This window comes from Bos javanicus, chromosome 12 (assembly GCF_032452875.1).
Source record: "Bos javanicus breed banteng chromosome 12, ARS-OSU_banteng_1.0, whole genome shotgun sequence".
Lineage (NCBI taxonomy): Eukaryota > Metazoa > Chordata > Mammalia > Artiodactyla > Bovidae > Bos > Bos javanicus.
This window is the reverse complement of record NC_083879.1, coordinates 30,029,071-30,048,587: the sequence shown is the minus strand read 5'-3', so window position 1 is coordinate 30,048,587 and position 19,517 is coordinate 30,029,071. Positions and strand designations below refer to the sequence as shown.

General features: G+C 46.8%; 1 protein-coding gene across 1 annotated transcript; it reads left to right on the top strand.

The window, feature by feature from the left end:
- Nucleotides 1-322: 322 nt before the first annotated feature.
- Nucleotides 323-18,459, top strand: MEDAG (mesenteric estrogen dependent adipogenesis). Its single transcript, XM_061434841.1, has 5 exons — nt 323-806; nt 11,281-11,390; nt 13,313-13,425; nt 13,871-14,156; nt 16,630-18,459. Exons 1-5 carry the CDS (start codon nt 529-531, stop codon nt 16,752-16,754), a joined length of 912 nt encoding a protein of 303 aa, XP_061290825.1. The 5' UTR covers nt 323-528; the 3' UTR covers nt 16,755-18,459.
- Nucleotides 18,460-19,517: the final 1,058 nt, after the last annotated feature.

The window sequence follows — 19,517 nt, the reverse complement described above, 5'->3', positions numbered from 1 at the left end:
GGATGCATGCCTCGCTCCAACCCGTGCGCGGAGGTGTGGTGCCTTGGGCGAGCTGCGCGCCCTGGCTCCCACCCCGGGCCTGACCCCGCAGCCTCGGTGGACGCTTCCCTCCCTCCTGGCACTGTCCCCGTGGCAGTGTCCCCTGGCAGTGTGTGTCCCTACCCCCACCCCCTTCGCTGACAGTGTCCAGGCAGGGGCGGGCCCAGCCCCAGGCGTGGAGCGGCGGACCCCAGGGCGATGAGTAAACCCTTGGCCGCGAGCGGGCGCGGCCGGGAGGGAGCGTGCCAAGTCCTGAGGTGCTGTGACGCGCCCGCCCGGAGCGTCTGGGGTCGTGCCCTAGGGCCGGGAGGGGCGCGGCGCGGGATAAAAGGGCCGCGCGGCGCCGGGGCCGTTTTCTCGGCACGGTAGCCGCAGCTCTGCGCTCCTCGCCGGCGGGAACCTGAGCGGCGTCCCGGGGTCCCTGGCGGACCGAGTCGGGGCACCAGCGCCTCCCCGGGGGCCATCAACAGCGAGAGCACGAGCCCGGCCATGGCGGGGCTGGAGAGCGCTCCCGCGGCCAGGCCGAGCCTGACATCCATCTCGTCGGGGGAGCTGCGCAGCCTGTGGACGTGCGACTGCGAGCTGGCCCTGCTGCCCCTGGGCCAGCTGCTGCGGCTGCAGCCCGGCGCTTTCCAGCTGCGCGGCGACCAGCTCGTGGTGCCCGCGCCCGCGGAGCCCGCCTCCGCGCGCGGGGGCTTCAACGTCTTCGGAGACGGTTTCGTGCGCCTCGACGGGCAGCTCTACCGCCTGAGCAGCTACATGAGGAGGTGGGTGGCCTCGCCGCGCACCCCAGCCCGCCTCCTGGTTCCCGCCGAGGCCTCCACGCTACCCACCCCGATCCCCATCCCCATCCCCATGCCTCACTTCCAGAGATCCAGCCTGGACCCCCACCCCCCATCACACTTACAGATTTTTCTCATTGTTAACATCACCCAGAGGTGCGGAGCTCCCCCTGCCCTGGCTTTTTCTGCCTTTTGCACCGACATTTCACAGCTGTCCAAGCCGCCCATAAGGGTGGTAGAGGGTGGGCAGGGAGGGGAGCGCGGAACTGGCTGATGATTCTTCCTTTCTGGCTCCTTAACCCGGTCAAATAAGCTCAAAGTAGAGGCACACCCTTGCTAAGCAGAGACTCACACTCTCGCTTTAGCCTGAGGGGGAGGGGCGGGGAGAGGTTGTTCTCTTCTGCGCTATCAGCTGGATCCAGAGGGGAGACCCGGTGAGAGCAAGCGCAAGTTTACAGTTTCCCATCTTTAGCCTCACTGCCTTTTCAAAAAAAGAAATTAATAAACCGTGTCTGAGAAGGAACCAAAGCCTGTGAAGTCCAACCCAGGGACCATGTGGGCTGTTGAGCGGGCAGTTGGCTGTCGAGTGGGCAGTTCCATTCTGGGAAGATGAGTGCAGTGTGGCTTCCGGGAGCAGAGCTGGGGCCAAAACAACTTGGTGGAGGGTCACTGAATGTTTAAGTGCGGTGGCAAAGTGCCTGAAGCACTTCCTAGGGGACTTGAAAGCAGCAGGATTGAAGCCCATCTGAGGCGGGCTTTGGGAGGGCAAAGGAGGACGAGTTTCACCCTGGGATCTGCTGGGGTCTCTTGCTTCCAGAGGTTACCCGGTGGCTCCAGTTTCACCTGCGGGGTGGGGAGCTTGCTTTTGTGCTGTGGAGCTGGGTATCAGGAAGCGGGACAGGTTGATTCTGAGATGAGTAAGCAGACATCTATTAAGCTAGAAAGCCTTTGCTCCAGGGAGAGACAGCAGCCCCGGGCACCCTATGTGTGGAATAAAGTCAAGAGGGGCCAGCAAACCAAAGGAGATATTTAAAATGCCTTCTTCAAAGCTGCTGGGGAACACCTTGCTTTTCCACTCAAAAGATAGTGAGGGCTTTCACTGAGCGCCTGATACAGGATTCCCCAGCAAAAATCTCTCCCTTTCTGAGCGAATTGAAAATTCCAAGCCATAAGCAGGGGATGGTGGTAGGAACTGAGCTAGAAATCAGATTTGCAGAGATTTTAAAAAAGAAGATAAGCATTGTATTTGAGAACAGAGTGTGAAAAATAAAAATGTCCAGAGTTAATTGAAGCTACAGGTTAGGTCTTAGGCAGTCCTTACTCCCCTGATCTCAGCCAACAGCGCTGCAAAACTTGAACTGGTATTGAAATCTGGTTGTTAAACTCTTGCTTTGAACACCTCCTCCATAAGGGAAAATTAAAATTCCCCCGGCAGTTTGGAGTCCAGAATAAACAATGACGAGGTAACAGAGACCAGGGTGCAAAGAAGAATCAGCAAATACAAGGTTCTTATGGGCTAAGCAATAGCACAAGGGCTTTTGTACCTGGGAATGGCAAGGTGTATCTGAGAATAATTCGGGAGGTGGAACAACCTGCCTTCCTCTTGGGGGACAGACCGTGGCAGGTGGATGTGCAGTCCTGAAAGAGGACTGGGAGGGAACCTGGTCTGAACAGAGGGAGCCTTCTAGAAAGAAGGGGAAGACAGTTGTGGGTGGCAGTGAGAGGTTTTGCCCTCATGGATCAGGCGTGAGAGGCACAGTCAAAATTCAGGTGTCTGAAGTTGCTGCTTCTCAAACTGGCACAGATTTACCCAGTTGTCTTTGGTTTGAAGATAGATGCAGCTTCCTGTCTCAAAATAGTTGCTCTTGAGCTATCGTTCACTTCTTCCTTTCTTCTTTCCTTCGGTGATCTCTAGCCAACTTAACTGAAGAGGAATTTGCATGATTTACTCTTTCCCAGTAAGTTCTAGCACACTTCTAAAGATCCCAGAATCAAGCTCAGAATTCCCACCCATGTTACAAATGAAATTTGCTCAGGGTACCAGGTGTAAATTACCATTAACTATCACACACGCATGCACACAGCTTTCCCTTTTTTTTTTTTTCCTATAATGCAGCCTGTTAGTGGGATGTAATGGCCAACGTTTGACAAAGAGGAGCTCTAATCCCTTATTTTCAGTAGTCCTCTAGCATGTAAGAGGCTGCTTGGGAAAAAAGCAAATACATTTTTCTTTAATGTTTACTTGAGTCTCAGCATTGGTGCCAAGTATTTCACAGCTATTGTCTCACAAAAGCTGGCAAAGTTGGTGCCATTGTTTGTTTCTCATTTTTACAGATGAGAAAATTAGGACTCAGATTAAGTAATTTCCCTGGGTGAGATGCCGGTGAACTGCAGGGCCAAGGCCTCTCAGCAGAGTTGTCTAACTCTACAGCCCAGGCTGTCAGCTAGCTGCTTCCAACCTGGAATAATTCTGACTTCCTCTGGGACACAGCAGCACGCTCATAGATTTCCTGAACCTCAAATAAATGACTGGGATTACATCAGCCAGTACACATATAATCAGCCTAAAAGAGAAAGTAAGTCCAGCGGTATGAAGGAAGCCGCTGAAAGTAGTGCTGTGACCTGCTTCTGCTCAGATCTGAGCATCTCTTAGCTGAGTGATGGTCTCAACCCCCTTGAGGTGAGCCGCCTGGGGCAGGAAGTGCAGGGGAGGCAGGGAGGAGACTCATGGGGGTAAAGACTCAGGGGAGGATGCGTCAGGGTTGGATCATACTTAGATTGTCACTGCGGGGAGTGTCAGCTCCATCCACGGTGGGTGGGAGGTGCCTGGGCTTTGTCTGCGGCCCAGGCCCACTTCTCAGAAGCATCTCCGCATGGAGCCTGGCCACCCTTACTGTTGTGCTCAGTGGGCTCCTGACACGACCAATCCTCTGCTCTGGCCCCAGGTCTGAGTCTTGGATTTAATGACCTGCCCAGGATAGCAGCCCCTTATACAGGACGCATAGTGGTATTGATGAAGTAATAACCTCTCATGTGTTGAACTATGGTTTTTATGGAATTCAGTTTAGGGTAAATGTGGACACCTGATGCAAAGAGCCCGCTCATTAGAAAAGACCCTGATGCTGGGAAAGATTGAAGGCAGGAGGAGAAGGGGGTGATAGAGGACGAGATGGTTGGATGGCATCACTGACTCAGTGGATGTGAGTTTCAGCAAACTCCAGGAGATAGTGAAGGACAGGGAAGCCTGCTGTGCTGCAGTCCATGGTGTCACAAAGAGTCAGACACAACTGAGCGACCGAACAACAACAACAAAGTGTGGATAAGCATGAGTGCTGGGCCAGGCTGCCTTGGTTTGTACCCTGGTCCCGCTGCTTACTAGCCGAGTGACTGGGGAAAGTGACTTCATCTCTGTGACTCAGTCTCCTCAGCTGTAAACTGGGAATAATAATGCCAACAACTTTATAAGTTGTTCAGAATTAAAATCTGTTAAGCCCTCAAGATAGTCAGTGGCACATCTTCATCACGGGACCAATGTCAGCTTATGTTCTCATCAAGCAACCCCAACGCCAAATACTTCACATGCTATTTAATCTTTCAGCCTCCTCATGGGGCACCTCTTGTCCGCCAGATTTTATAGGTGAGAATATACATCTCAACAAGGTTAAAATATTTGCTGAAGTCACAGAGGCAGAAATCAAACCCATATGGGGTGATTCAAAAGCCATGAGCCACAGAACTTCCCTGGTGGTCCAGTGACTAAGACTCTGAGCTCCCAATGCAGGGGGCCTGGGTTCGATCCCTGGTCAGAGAACTAGATCCCATGTGCCTCAACTAAGGGTATGCATGCTGCAATACTTTTTAAGATTGGGTGCAATTTAAAAAAAAAAGCCACGAGCCATTGCTGCTTTCTTCCTTGGGAGCCTAGCTTTGTCCTTCCAGCCACACTCCAGTCCTTGCAAACACACACCTGCAGGCCTGGATGCAGCTACCCACAGTCCCCAAGGCTTAGCTAAGCCATGACTCCCTGCCCCGACCGGGGCTCCCATCTCCTGCTTCTGCCCACCCATTGGCAGTCTATTTGGCCTGACAGAACAACCCTTCTGCTATACCTGACTCAGCTCAGTAAATGATTCTAACTTCAGGCTCTTGGCTTTGCTTCTTCTTATTTACATCGCTAGGACATAGCCCTGTGGACACAATAAGCAGGGCACTGTGCAGTCCTCTGGTCTGTGTGTGTTTGAATGATTAATTAGTTTGTAAGCCTCTGAATAACAGGGGTTGTGTCCTAGGCCAAAGCTTCTCAAACTTTTAATAAGCTTGCAAGTCTCCTGAGGAGCTTGTTAAAACACAGATTGTAGATCAGATACAACTGGAGAGGGACCCAGAATTTTGCAGTTTTACAAGCTCCCCTGTGATGTCAGTGCTGTAGGTCCAATAATCAGACTATAAGCAATGAGGTCTTAGTTGTGAATCTTTTCATATTGAAATGGTACCTTTTTTTAGCCCTCTCCTAAGGGCTTCTGTATGCTTCTAGAAAGCAAGACTATTTTCTTTGTTAGGGCCCCAGTGCCAAGCACATAGTAGGTGCGTTGTTGTTCAGTCACCAAGTTGTGTCCAATTCTTCTCAACCCTGTGGACTGCGGTATGCCAGGCTTCATTGTCCCTCACCATCTCCTGGAGTTTGCTCAAACTCATGTCCATTGAATTGGTGATGCCATCCAACAATCTCATCTGTTGCCCTCTTCTTCTGCTGTCAATCTTTCCCAGCATCAGGATCTTTTCCAATGAGTCAGCTCTTTGCATCAGGAGCAAAAGTATCGGAGCTTCAGACTCAGGATCAGTCCTTCCAAAGAGTATTCAGGGTTGATTTCCTTTAAGACTGACTGCTTTAGTCTGCTTGCTGTCCAAGGGACTCTCAAGAGTCTTCTCCAGCACCACAGTTCAGAAGCATCAATTCTTTGGCACTCTGCCTTCCTTACTGTCCAGCTCTCACATCTGTACATGACTACTGGAAAGACCATAGCCTTGACTATATGGACCTTTGTTGTCAAAGTGATGTCTTTGCTTTTTAACACACTGTCTAGGTTTGTCCTAACATTTGCTTAGTCACTGTTCATTGCAGAAATGAATGATTGAACATGCATATCAATGATTAGAGCCACAGACATTAGAGTGATGAATTGGAAATTTTTGTTTATTTCACAAGAGTCGGGCAGAAGAAGAAGGTGAGATGATGAACCAAAGGAACTGTTTTGAGTGTGTAGGGGAGGTTTTGCATAAAACTAACAAGTTGACACTGGAAAGAATGTCCTTGTAAGCTTTTGCTTAGTCACAGCAAAGAATTGTGGAAGATATTAGCAATTTCTGGGCCTTTTACACAAGGACTATCCAATATATTCCTCTTTTTCTCTATTCCTTCCTACATATTTTAGAAATGAACACACACACACAGATGTGAGCATGCATTTGAATTTCTATTTGTCTTTGAGTATTAACAACAAATTGTCAGTTGTTGTTTAGTTGCTAAGTTGTGTCCAAATCTTTGTGATCCCATGGACTGTAGCCCACCAGGCTCCTCTGTCCACGGGATTCACCAGGCAAGAACACTGGAGTGGTTTGCTGTTTCCTTTTCCAGGGGATCTTCCCTACCCAGGGATTGAACCCAAGTCTCCTACATTAGCAGGTGGACTCTTTACTGCTGAGCCATGAGGGAAGCCAGTTTAAATATTCAGGGGCCGGGAAAATTTGGAGTGACTTTTGAATCATTCCAAGATGATGTAAAATCTGAAGGAAACTGGAGAAGAATAGGTATCTTTGGGGTGGGTGATCTTAGCTACCCCTGATTTGCTAGAAGCAAAAATTCTATGTTCTTTCTTGGTCCCATCTTTCAGATATTGCCTTCATTAAGCAGTTCCCTTTAGCTTTCCAAACTAAAAAGATGAGGAAAGAAATTGGATCAAGGAAGGAGAAACTCTTACTTATTTATTTTTCAGAAACTTATACATAGTCCTCTTTTCCTGGTAACTTGAATGAACACAGCCCTGGCTGTGCATCAGAAGCTTACAGAATTTCACCCTAGGGTCAGCGGAGTTGGCCAGAATTAAAGACACTAATAATGTTTGTTGAGCATCTACTATGAGCCCACGTCTGTATGTCTATGTTACTGGCACTTCATTACATCATCAAATGGATGGTGATTCTGTTATATCCCTTGTATAGATGAGGGGACCGGGTCAGATGGGTTAAGTAACTCACTCAAGGTCATGATGAGCTGTGGCTCTGGGACTGAGTTCACATAGCCAGTTAATCAGGATACAAATTAAATCTTCTTATTTTGAATCACTATGCTTTCCACTGCGGCTTCCCTCATAGATCAGTTGGTAAAGAATCTGCCTGCAATGCAGGAAACCTGGGTTCAACCCCTGGGTTGGGAGGATCCCCTGGAGAAGGAAATGGCAACACACTCCAGTATTCTTGCCTGGAGAATCCCAAGGACAGAGGAGCCTGGCAGGCTACATACAGTCCATAGCGTCGCAAGAGTGGGACATGACTTGGCGACTAAACCACCACCACCACCATGCTTTCCCATCACAGTGGATGAAAGCCAGGTGTAGGAAGTTCCAACCTAGGAGCATTCTGGGGCCAGGGTAAAAGCACTGAAGAAATCAGTTTAAAGCAGCTCTCGTCAACTGCTTCTCTTCCCTAGGGATAACTTCAGCAAATATAATAAATATCCAGGACACAGGAGCAATATCTGCATTAGCAGTTCAGAAATATGCATAATGAAAGATGAGATAGCTAGTCTCATCAGACTAAGGTAGTTTAGTCAGGCTCATCTTAAAACTGTTAGTTGAATGTCGGGTACTTGAAGACCTGTGAGATTTAACAATGAGGTCCTCAGTCTGTTTTGTATCTTAGTGACTTGCATATCCAAATTTCATACCAGCAGGCCTCTGAAGGGCAGTGTCTGTGCATATGTCTGAATTCAAAAGGGATGTTCCCATTTATTTATTCCACTGTGATTCTGAGGTGTTTAACAATTGGACCATGTCTGGGAGGCTGGGAATGGATGAACGTAAGGGGATATTTCTTCTTTGCAACCTGGTTTCAATAGAGCGTTAAGCAGGGATCTTGCCACAATCTCGTCTGCAAATTCTGTTATCAGAGCTCTCGCGTGAGCAGCATTTTCTCACATCTGTGGTACAGCGATAACTGGCACTGCTCTGTGATGTGTTGACAGCCCGGGTAAGATCCTAAAAGTGTCTCTAAATCATCAAAGGAAGATTAAATGATGTTGAGAGTCGTCTTATTATTCAGGATATCTTATTAAATTCAGGCTCCAGAAGAAGTGACTCATGTTTAAGTTATGCATTTAACTCAACATGTGACTCTCCAGAAGACCCCCCTTCCCCTCCCTCCTCCAAGTCCCTCGACTTTGATCAGGGTTAGTAGCATTCAGAAAAAGCCTCTTCCGCGGAATTCTGGAGGAAACCAATTATTTTCCCAACCGGTGATTGTTTCCAAGTTGAGATTTTTATCTTTTCCCTGCCAACGATACCTCCAATGAAACAATCGATTTTAGGCAGAGGCAAGTGGAGCACTGTCATTTGGGTAAGTCCAGACTGCAGGCTTTCTCACTGTATTACGCACGCACGCATGCCCTAGAGAGTGACCATAAGACCATGGCTGTTGAGAGCAGAGGAATCACCTTGAGGGAAATATTAAGTGCTTAACTGACTATCAGAGAAGGCAATGGCACCCCACTCCAGTACTCTTGCCTGGAAAACCCCATGGACGGAGGAGGCTGGTAGGCTTCAGTCCAAGGGGTCGTGAAGAGTCGGACACGACTGAGCAACTTCACTTTGACTTTTCACTTTCATGCATTGGAGAAGGAAATGGCAACCCACTCCAGTGTTCTTGCCTGGAGAATCCCAGGGACAGGGGAGCTTGGTGGGCTGCCGTCTGTGGGGTGGCACAGAGTCGGACACAACTGAAGCGACTTAGCAGCAGTAGCAGTAACTGACTATGAATTCACTTCATGATAATCAAGGTGGGGTCCCGGCCCAGCATCGTGCATCTGTCTCTCTGTTTACTCCAATCAGATTTGGTCTTTGCTTCTTTTGCTATAAGCTTTTCCTCTTCTTTCTCCCTGTACCCTGTCTCACACCCCCTGAAATCACAGACCTCACTGACTGGCCTCTCCTCCCCTGCTTCCCTGGTCACTCACCTGCCTGTGTTAGGTCCTTGACAGCCAAATAGATGGATGGCAGAGGGGGTGGGGAGCACAGGGGGACCCCTGTACTGCTGCCCTGCGACCCCACCCCCACTTCCTGGGCCCTGAGCACCTCAGCTGCGTAAGGCACAGGTCAGCACCCAGGCTTAGTGAATGAATTAATGAATGAGAGAGAAGGAACCCAGCAAGGGGCATTCCCTTCTTCCTTCCTTCTCCTTTGCTTCCTTTCTCCAGGACCTTTTGGCAGTTGGTCAGCTGGGACAAAGAAGAACGGTGACATTGCCCTTCAGGGGCCCGCTTACCCCATGCTCTCTCCACCCTGTTCTGCCCAGGAAGGGTGGCGGTGGGGGTGGAGGGTGGGGGGCAGGCAGGGAGGCATGGAGGAAAAGCCATGCAGATCCCAGTCTGCATCTGGGTTCTCTCACCCAGTCCATTCCATGGCTCCCCACTTCTCCACCCCAACCCTCCTCTCCCCAACTCCTGCCCCCTCGCACCCACACCCCTGAACAGGGACACCAGCCCCCACCTCTCGTTGCCTGGATGCACCAGCCTGTGTCCCCCTCACCCATCACGGGAGCACCCCCCTAACCACCATCCCCACCCCCATGCCCAGGGTTGGGAGGTGGAGGCCACATTAAAAGCCTGGTGAAATAGAAGGCAGGAAGCATTCCAGGTGCTCCATCGGGGGTCAGGTTTTAAAAGCTCTCAATATCGGATCTGACAATCCCAGAAAAAAAGATGATGACACAGATTTCTAAGAGACGGAGCTGGAGGCGGATGAGCGGAAGCTGTGTTTTCCTGACTCGGGGGTAGATAAATTCTCCCACTGCTCTTGACTCAGGCTTTGGTCTGGGTCTCCAGCTCCAGCCCCTCTAAGCAGGTTGATGGGGAAGGAGGCTGAGGACTGTGTGGCCAGAGCCCCCCAGCTGCAGGTGGTCCCCAAGGCGGTGATTTTTCAGGTCAGGTTCTGGAAGGACCACAAACCAGAAATGCAGGAGTGGTCTCTGCCTGGGACTAGAAGCCAACACACAGCCCTATAGCAAAAGCCCCCCATTCACCCCACGCAGACCTCACAGCGATGCCCATCAGTGGGGAGGCCACCCTGTCTTGAAGAGGGCTCAGGGCAGATGCATCCCCCAGCCCGCTGGGTACCTCTCAGCCCACCCATGTCCACGCCGCTTCTGAACTTGGGTTTGGCTAGAAAATTAGCCATCTTCTTGAAAGAAGCCAATTTACATCTGTCTTCTTTTAAATCAACAATGCAGGTAGAGACACAGAAAGGCGGCTTGGAAAATGTGTGGAGTAGGGAGAGGAAACTGACATGCTGGAAGACACAGTCAAAAAGCAAAAAGATCTTCCTGGGTTGAAATAATGAACTAAGACCAAGGAGGCTAAATTGAATAGGGCCCTGGGCAGAAATCCTACATTAGTTTTTTAAAACTGTACAAGCTCACAATCGGGGGAGATGTGAAGTAGTTCATGTGAATATTGCATCTCTGGAGGGGGCTGGGTTTATCTCAGGATTAGAAAAGGGAAGAGAAAAAGAGAAGGAAAGGAAAATTTCAGATCCATCAGTTAGGATGACTGCACTGGAGAAGACCTTGAGAAGTCCACTTATGAAGGATAATTCATTCTCAATTCAAGGATACATAGTGCTCTGGTAGCACTATCTTAGGGGCTTCCCAGGTGGCTAGTGGTAAAGAATCCAGTTGCCAACACAAGAGATGAGGGTTTGATCCTTGGATCGGGAAGATACCCTGGAGAAGGGCATGGCAACCCACTCTGGTATTTTTGCCTAGAAAAATCCCACAGGTAGAGGAGCCTAGTGGGCTACAATCCATGGGGTCACAGAGAGTCAGACACGACTGAGTGGGCACGCGTGCACACACACACACACACACACACACACACACACACACTGCTGTCTTACAGCCCAAAAAGATGGTAGTGGTCATCATTTGGTAAAGGCTGCCCCTGAGAGCTGAATGCTGGTGCCAGGCTCCCCCAGCCCCAGGCCACCTTTGGGTGGCATGTTGATCTGTCTGTCAACCAGGGGAGGGGGAATTACTTATTTGATATAAGATATGACTGCCTCCCGAAGAATACATTTTAGAGGACTTCCCTTGGAGGGTCTGTGGATATAGCAGACACGTGTCCAGTACATGCCTGTCCTGACTTCAGTGGAAGGCTACATAGCATTTGTAATCATCTCTGCTTTTTTCACAGATATGTGGAACTGACCAACTACTGCGATTATAAAGACTACAGGGAAACTATATTGAGCAAACCAATGCTCTTCTTTGTTCATGTACAGACCAAAAAAGACTCCTCGAAAGGTAGGTGTATAAAGTTTGGGTTTGGTTCTGCCTTTCTGGGCTGTGGACTGTGGCCTGTTGATGAGGCAGAAGTTGGACGTGGAGAAAGCAGAGAGGGTGTCAGCTTGTGCAAGGCTGGAAGCTAGATGGGTTAGGCCATCAGCGGAGGCCTGCAGAGCATACCTCTAAATGACCCTGCGGCAGAAGCCATCTGTCTCTGAGTTTTCTTTTGTACTTCCTGTCTTGGCAGGAAGTGATCTCTGAGCCTGAAGGGGTTGCAAAAATGACTGGAGTGATGATGATGATGATGATGTATCATACTGTCTGCTGCTGCTGCTAAGTCACTTCAGTCGTGTCCGACTCTGTGCGACCCCATGGACGGCAGCCCACTAGGCTCCCCCGTCCCTGGGATTCTCCCGGCAAGAACACTGGAGTGGGTTGCCATTTCCTTCTCCAGTGCATGAAAGTGAAAAGTGAAAGTGAAGTCGCTCAGTGGTGTCCAACTCTAGCAACCCCATGGACTGCAGCCTACCAGGCTTCTCCATCCATGGGATTTTCCAGGCAAAAGTACTGGAGTGGGATGCCCACCCCGTATCAAATACTCCTGTGAGGAATGAGCTAATGTCAATAATTGGGCAAAAACCCTGTGGGGCATGTCATCCAAAGGAGAACATTTTTGAACCTGAAAACAGGAATTGTAATAATTATGGTGGGACAAAGGTATGAACTAGAACTGACTCAGGCATAACTAGGATGCCTGGTCATCCGCCTATGTGGTACTTATACCACCCCCATTTTATAGATGAGATAGTGATAGTGAAAGTCACTCTGCTGCTGCTGCTGCTAAGTCACTTCAGTCATGTCCGACTCTTTGCGACTCCATGGACTATACAGTCCATGGAATTCTCCAGGACAGAATGCTGGAGCGGGTAGCCTTTCCCTTCTCCAGGGGATCTTCCCAACCCAGGGATTGAAGCCAGGTCTTCTGCATTGCAGGTGGGTTCTTACAAATGAGAATCCTAGTTTTCTCTCTCTGTCTCTCACAGATGAGAAAACTGGGATAAAGGAAATAAATGTTATTTGCAAAGCTTGGTCTGGACACCAAGCAGGGAAAGGGAGGGTGGCATGAATTGGGAGATTGGGATGGATGTATATATACTATTGATATTATATATAAAATAGATAACTAATGAGAACCTACTGTATACTTCAGGGAATTCTACTCAGTGCTCTGTGGTGGCCTAAATGGGAAGGAAATCCAAAAAAGAGGGGAGATATATATACGTGTAGTTGACTGACTTTGCTGTACAGTAGAAACTAACATAACACTATTAAGCAATTATTCTTAAATAATTAATTTTAAAGAAAAGAAAAATCTTGTAGATGCTTTCATGTTTCATGCTGTGGCCTTCAAATTTCAAAGATATCCCTTTATTGTTTCTTCCAGGAAATCAAACTGATAGCAACTAAATTAACTCAAATTCCTATATAAAAATATCTCCATTTGCCTGTCTTCCTCCTGCTCAAAGTGGTATGTGGAGAGTCACGAGCATAAGTTCTGTGATAGCGTTAGAATTTCTTAAACTTACTTCTAAAATGTTCTTATTTAAAAATGAGTCCAAGAGAGTAAGAATGGGCCTACAAATTCCAAAGAGACTTCCTCAAACACGCCCTTCCTCATTCAGATTCATAGAGCTGATTCTCTGCTCATCTTGTTCGGAGTCATTCAGATCCCCTGCTCACTTCATAATTCAAAGTCAAGATGCCCTTCTCTGCAGGAGGGGCCAGGAACAGATCACAGTGTAACAAGGAATGCTTGTTAGCGCATCTGAGCCCTTGATGTCATTTGGCTTGCTGGTGACCGGAAAGCCGACAATTCTCTAAGAAGTAGGTCTAGGTCACAAGTGCGCCCTTGTTTTTGACTTGTGCTTCCTCATTTCTAGAAAGGACATATGCGTTTCTTGTGAACACAAGGCACCCCAAGATAAGAAGACAGATAGAGCAGGGGATGGACATGGTCATTTCCTCAGTGATTGGAGAAAGCTACCGGCTCCAGGTGAGTTGGCCTGTGTTAATCCACGGCTGCCAACACAGAAGGGGGTCTGGACATTGCAAGCCAGGATGGAGTCCCTAAAGCTTAACTCTCACTTAACTGAATCCAGACTGACATTTTCTATTGCTGCATTATCACTACCAATAAGGTGAACTTAGTTTCTAGCAACTTCTGAGAAATGGGGTAAGAATAAATATCAGTTTGACCAAGCAGTTCAAGGTTTTTACCTTGAACTTGATGGAACTTATGCAAAGGTAAAGATTTGTTTGTTTGTTTTTAAATAAAGACACCTATTTAAAATTATGTCAGAAAGAGAAATAAAGGGTGTGATATTTTGGACATTTGGACAGCTGTTAATTCTATAATATAACTGTATGGTAATGTATGTCTATAATATAATGTTATAGTTATATCCATGTAATTAATTAAATGCTTCTTTCTCTTTCAGTTTGATTTTCAAGAAGTAGTAAAGAATTTTTTCCCTCCAGGAAACAAGGTTGTTAACGGAGAAGATTTGAGCTTTGCGTATGAATTCAAAGCCGATGCATTGTTTGATTTCTTCTATTGGTTTGGGCTCAGCAATTCCACTGTAAAAGTGAATGGAAAAGTTCTAAATTTGTCAAGTACAAGTCCAGAAAAGAAGGAGACCATTAAATTATTCCTGGAAAAAATGAGTGAACCTTTAGTCCGAAGGAGCAGTTTTTCTGATCGAAAATTCAGCGTAACTTCTAGAGGTATGTTAAAAATTCTCAAGTAGGGGCTTCTCTGGTGGTCCAGTGGTTAAGATTCTGCACTTCCACTGCAGGGAGAGAGGTTCAGTCCCTGATCAGGGGACTAAGATCCCCCATGCCATGTGGAGGGGCCAGAAAATTTTTTTAAAGGAAAAAATAAATCTGACCTTTAAAAGAAGTTTTCAAGTACCCCCAGAATGATAGTTGAAGGGTAGAATAATATCATGGGAGAAAAGAATCAATTAATGGAAAAGGAAAGGCCTCTTGATAAAGGGGAAATATAATATCACATTTTTCAGAAAGAAGTGAGAAACATTTACTACCAAAAGGAAATATAGTAAACTAACACAACACTGTAAATCAACTGCACTCCAATAAATTTTTTAAAAAAGAATATAATGACTTTTCCTTTTAGGCTCCTTAAGGTTTTCTCTCAGTGGTTTCACTGTGCAGCATACTCAGAAAATAATTTTAAAATATATTGTTAACATAAATACATGTTAATGCTCATTGAAGTATTTTTAACAATAATTTAACTAAAGAAGAATGATGTTTTCCTGATGTGCATATTCAGGGCAACAGAATGTTAGGGAAACGTGTTGGTTAAGGGAGGAAGACACTTGGTCGAGACATCCATCTTTAAAAATGTTTGAGGGCAAAAAAAAAAAAATGTTTGAGGGCTTCCCTGGTGGCTCAGTGGTAAAGAATCTGCCTGCCAATGCAGGAGGCACGGGCTCCATTCCTGGTCTGGGAAGATCCCACATACCTCAGAGTAAGCCCTTGCGCCACAATATTGAGTCTGTGCTCGGCAACAAGAAAAACCACTACAATGAGAAGCCCTCCCATCATAACTAGAGAGTAGCCCGCACTCACCACTAGAGAAAAGCCCATGCAGCAACAAAGACTTAGCACAGCCAGAAAATAAATAAAATCAATAAAATTATAAAAAATATATTTGGAAGGTTCTCCAGGGTTTCTAAGACTACTAAAGAATAACCCTTGAGACTTCTTCTCTTAACAAACTGCAGGTCATATCTGGTGCGTTCTGGATTTTCTATCCAGTAGCTCCTCCCCAGGATTTGGCAAGACTTTTCAGGTAGTGTGGCTAAGGCAGTGACACCAGTCAAGTCTTGTCTGGATTTGTCTTCTGCTGAGCCTGCCCTCTGTCCCAGGCTAGTCTGTGCTGAAAGGCAACTTCCTTGAACCAGTACTCTTGCAGCTAATTGCCAACTAAGAAAAACACTCCAACAAGCCAAAAAATCCACCAGTCTCTATGAACTGCAGTTAAAAATTTTTTTAAAGAATACAGATGCTTCACTAATTGTTTTCCATGACAGTTGCTTTCTTCCTGTGTTTCTCGAAAAAATGCTTGAAGTGTGTATTAATTGTTTAGTCACGTCTAACTCTTTGCAACCCTGAAGACTGTAGCCTGCCAGGCTCCTCTGTCTGTGGAATTCTCCAGGCAAGAACACTGGAGTGGGTTGCCATTGCCTTCTCTAGGATCTTCCTGACGCAGGGATCGAACCCAGGTCTCCTGCATTGCAGGCGGATTGTTTACCGTTTGAGCCACCAGGGAAGCTTCAGATCAGATCAGATCAGATCAGTCGCTTACTCCTGGTTATTTCTTATCCTGGAAGCAGCTTCCCTCTGTCTCTGTGTCCCTCCCTCCCTCCTGCCTTCCCCGCTCCTCCCCTTCTCCCCTCCCCGTGTTGCTTTATGTTCTCTGTCTGGGTGTTCCTTACAAAGATGCCTTTATGTTCTGTCCCATCGCAGCCATGTGTGGTGGTGGGGAGCAGGGTTTATATGCTCATCCTTTTGGGGAAGGTTACCTTGCCTGGTTGTGCCCACACCAGATGCCCGGTCCTCCCTTGGACGCCCTCCAGCCTCACCCCCTGGCCAGGGCAGCCTGGGCAGGCTTTCTCTGTTTCACCATCACTCTCTGTCCTGCAGGCTGCATCCACTGGTTATCCCAGGGACACCGAGGGGCATGTGAAGTTGGATAGTGCTTCCTTGCAAGTTTACTCTGACCCAGCCCTGAGGCCCCCTTCCACTCCAGAGTGGGGGAGGGAGGATTCCTCAAGGCTCATTTGAGCCATAATTATGCACCTTAGGTGGTCTAGCCACAACACATCAGTGGCCAGGCAGGCATCTCCACTGGCTCTGCCCTGGTGATCAGTTAGTCTCCTTCTCAGAAACTGACCTTTGTCCTTGGCATCTGGTCCCCACCTGTGGGCCTTCTGTCATCAAGTGAGAAACAGTACCTGCATGCCCAGTTTATGGAGAGGCAGGTGACCATCCGCGTCCTCTTGGTGAACAGCAAGTAGCATGTTTCTGTCTTTTGAGTTTTTCTGGGGAAGCCAGGATTCTCTGTTCACATTGAAATGTTTACATTGGATGTTGTGTGGGTTTTAAGTACTGTTGGGTTTTGGTTTACCAGAGATGGTAATAATGCAGGCCCTTTTTACTTTTTTTTCAGGTTCAATAGATGAAGTTTTTAATTGCAATCTGTCACCCAGATCATCTCTGATGGAGCCTCTTGTGGCAGAATTGCCATTTCCATGCGTTCTGGAATCTGAGGAGACACCAAACCCATTTATCTGATTGGGCTGGATGTTCCGCAGTTCCTCCTACACCCCAGGCCTGTGCCAGCATCGAGGGCTAAGGGGACGTGAGAGAGTAGGGAGGCAGGTACCTCCATATCCTCTCCTCTGACAGGCCCCTTCCTTGCATTTCCAAGGGTGATGCCTTGGCAGTCTGATGCAGCTGACTTCAGGATGGGAGGCTTTGGCCCCACGGCTGGAAGGTTCCTCTTCTTTGAACGCTTCTGCAAAGAGCCAGAGGGAAGCAGCAGGCATCATACCCTGGCATACCCTGGCACCACATACCCTGGCATCCTGGGGGCTTCCCAGGCGGAGCCATCTTACCCAGGTTTTGCCCCAAGATGCTTCCTATTTCCAGGTTTGGCCCTCTGCTTGGGGACATCCCTGTCTGAACCTAAACCCAGCAAGTGTGAGGTTAGCAGTGCCACTGTCTTGCAAACCTGGCTCAGCAAAAAGTCCAGGACATCTTTCTCCAGAAGTCAAGTCTGTCTTTCATCCTGCTGGTGGGATGAAACCTTAGGACAAACAGCGGAGGTGAGGCTTGACGGAGGGCTGGCCAGGCTGGTAGGATTGCAAGCCTGCCCCCGCTGCCTGAAATCTGAACTCCTGTGGCCTCCCTCTTAACAGAGTGGCCTGTGCAGAGAGAGGCCAGGTGATGCGATACCACACATGACGGGAGAAGGATAATGTATGCGGCCGTGTCCTCTCTAATAAAAGCACATAATGTCAGCTGGGTATTTTATAAGCTTTTAGCAATCCTAACACTAAAAGCAAAATAGAAGAAAGCTATATATTATCATAATACATTGTAGTCACATCAATAACATTTTTCATCTCATAGCTACAGTGGAGTTCTTCAAAAAGAAAAAAAAATCATCCTATCTACATATAAAAACCTTCATGAATGAATTGCTACATAGGCTTCTAATGAGAAAGATTTGTGGGTCCCAAGTATAATTTTCTTATCCTTTTAAAGAATGTTCCTGTATGATGCATTTTGATAGCACCAACAATTGTCCTTTCGTTTGTATTTGAAATGGTATATGCCATATTCGTGAAATTAAATGTTTCCTTAGCATTCAACATAGAATTGATTAAATTTGTGACCAAGGTGTGTGACCATTCCATCATGCTATGCAGGTGGTATGTTGGCCTTGTAACTTACTAACTTACAGTAAGAATTGTGGTTTTATAGCTACTTTCTCAGGAAGAGCCTTTTGGGGGACTTCCCCAGTGGTCCAGTGGTTAAGACTCTGTGCTTCCAATGCAGGGGGCGCAGGTTTGATCTCTGGTCAGGTAACAAGGATCACGCATGCTGCAGGGCACACCCAAAAATAAATAAACAAAAATTTTTAAAAAGAAGAGCCTTTTTTGAATAACAAGTCTATGAAGTATTTGGAGGAAAAAAAGTGATACTGATGTTTCAGAAAATGGGAATCTTCCTTAATAACAGAAAATGATAAATGTTTATTATTCAAATTCAGTGCAAAATGAAGAATATTAACAATCAAATAAGTTTTATACCAGAGCAAATAAACCTTAGGTGGATATCCAATAGTATATACTTCCCAAAGGGAATAGAAACTCTATTCACAAAAATTGACAAAGTCCATTTTTTGAAAAGCCATCAGTCATCACTCCAGGAATGGACTAAAGATCTAAAAGTTTTCTTTTATCATTAAAATTTGTTATCAGATGACTCGGAACCAAGTGCATTCACTCATTCGATATTCACTTAGCAAAGTCTATCCACGGCCTTTAAGGAAATACGTATGTGTGCTTAGCTGGTCAGTTGTGTCTGACTCTTTGAAACCCCATGGACTTAGCCTGCCAGGCTCCTCTGTCCATGGAATTCTCTGGGCAAGAATACTGGAGGGGGTTGCCATGCCCTCCTCGAGGGGATCTTCCCGTCCTAGGAATTGAACCCAGGTCTCCCACATTATAGGTGGATTTTTACCATCTGAGCCACCAGGGAAGCCGAGGGCTGGTGAGTAATGGTGCCTAAAACATAGCCCTTGCTTTCAAGGAGTGTCCAGTCTTGTAACAGACAGGTGCTCAGCTAGTAAGAACAATAGTATCAGTGCTCAGGGACACATTCAAAATTGAAAGCATCTAAAATGCTTATGATCCAGTTTTGGTGATAAAATTAATGACGGTAAGTGTAAAATTTAGTTTTAAAATAAACATGTAATGATTGATTTATCCAAGTGACAGATTACAGAAGCTCTCAGTGAAAGAGTCACTTTAAGCTATTAATTTGTTCCAAAAGAATGCAAATCCGGACATTATCTACAGGAGGGAATTTTTATCTTATTACCTCATGGTTAGAGTTTGAATTTTGGCCAAAGGATAACACTGCCTAACTCGATTGCTTACCTTAATTATCAGCTCAAACGTCTTCTGTTTCAAGTACTCTATCTTCAAAGAGCAAAGTTATACCCATATTTAAGAAATTCAAAAGAATGTGCATCAATTTCTGAACAGAGTTTCTAACGCATTTCAAAGATGCTTTAAGCAATAGCAGTGTCAGTATAATAAATGATTACTTTGAAGAAGAGAACATTCATTTGGAAGGATAAATGCTGGTCCAACAGATGTTAAATGAATGTTCACACTTGATACTCATGGCTTGAATAAACTTGAGAGAACCAACAGTGTAAGGCATGAATAATTACTCTTAAGAGTTCAGAGAAGACAAAAACTCAAGAATCAGAAGACAAGAGAGATGGCCCAGGAGGGAGGTGACATGTATGTACTATTGACA

Coding starts and splice junctions, on each gene's coding strand:
- MEDAG (XM_061434841.1), top strand. CDS start 529: ATGGCGGGGCTGGAGAGCGCTCCCGCGGCCAGGCCGAGCCTGACATCC. Junction 13,426..13,870: donor GAGAAAGCTACCGGCTCCAG/GTGAGTTGGCCT, acceptor TTTCTCTTTCAG/TTTGATTTTCAAGAAGTAGT. Junction 14,157..16,629: donor ATTCAGCGTAACTTCTAGAG/GTATGTTAAAAA, acceptor CTTTTTTTTCAG/GTTCAATAGATGAAGTTTTT.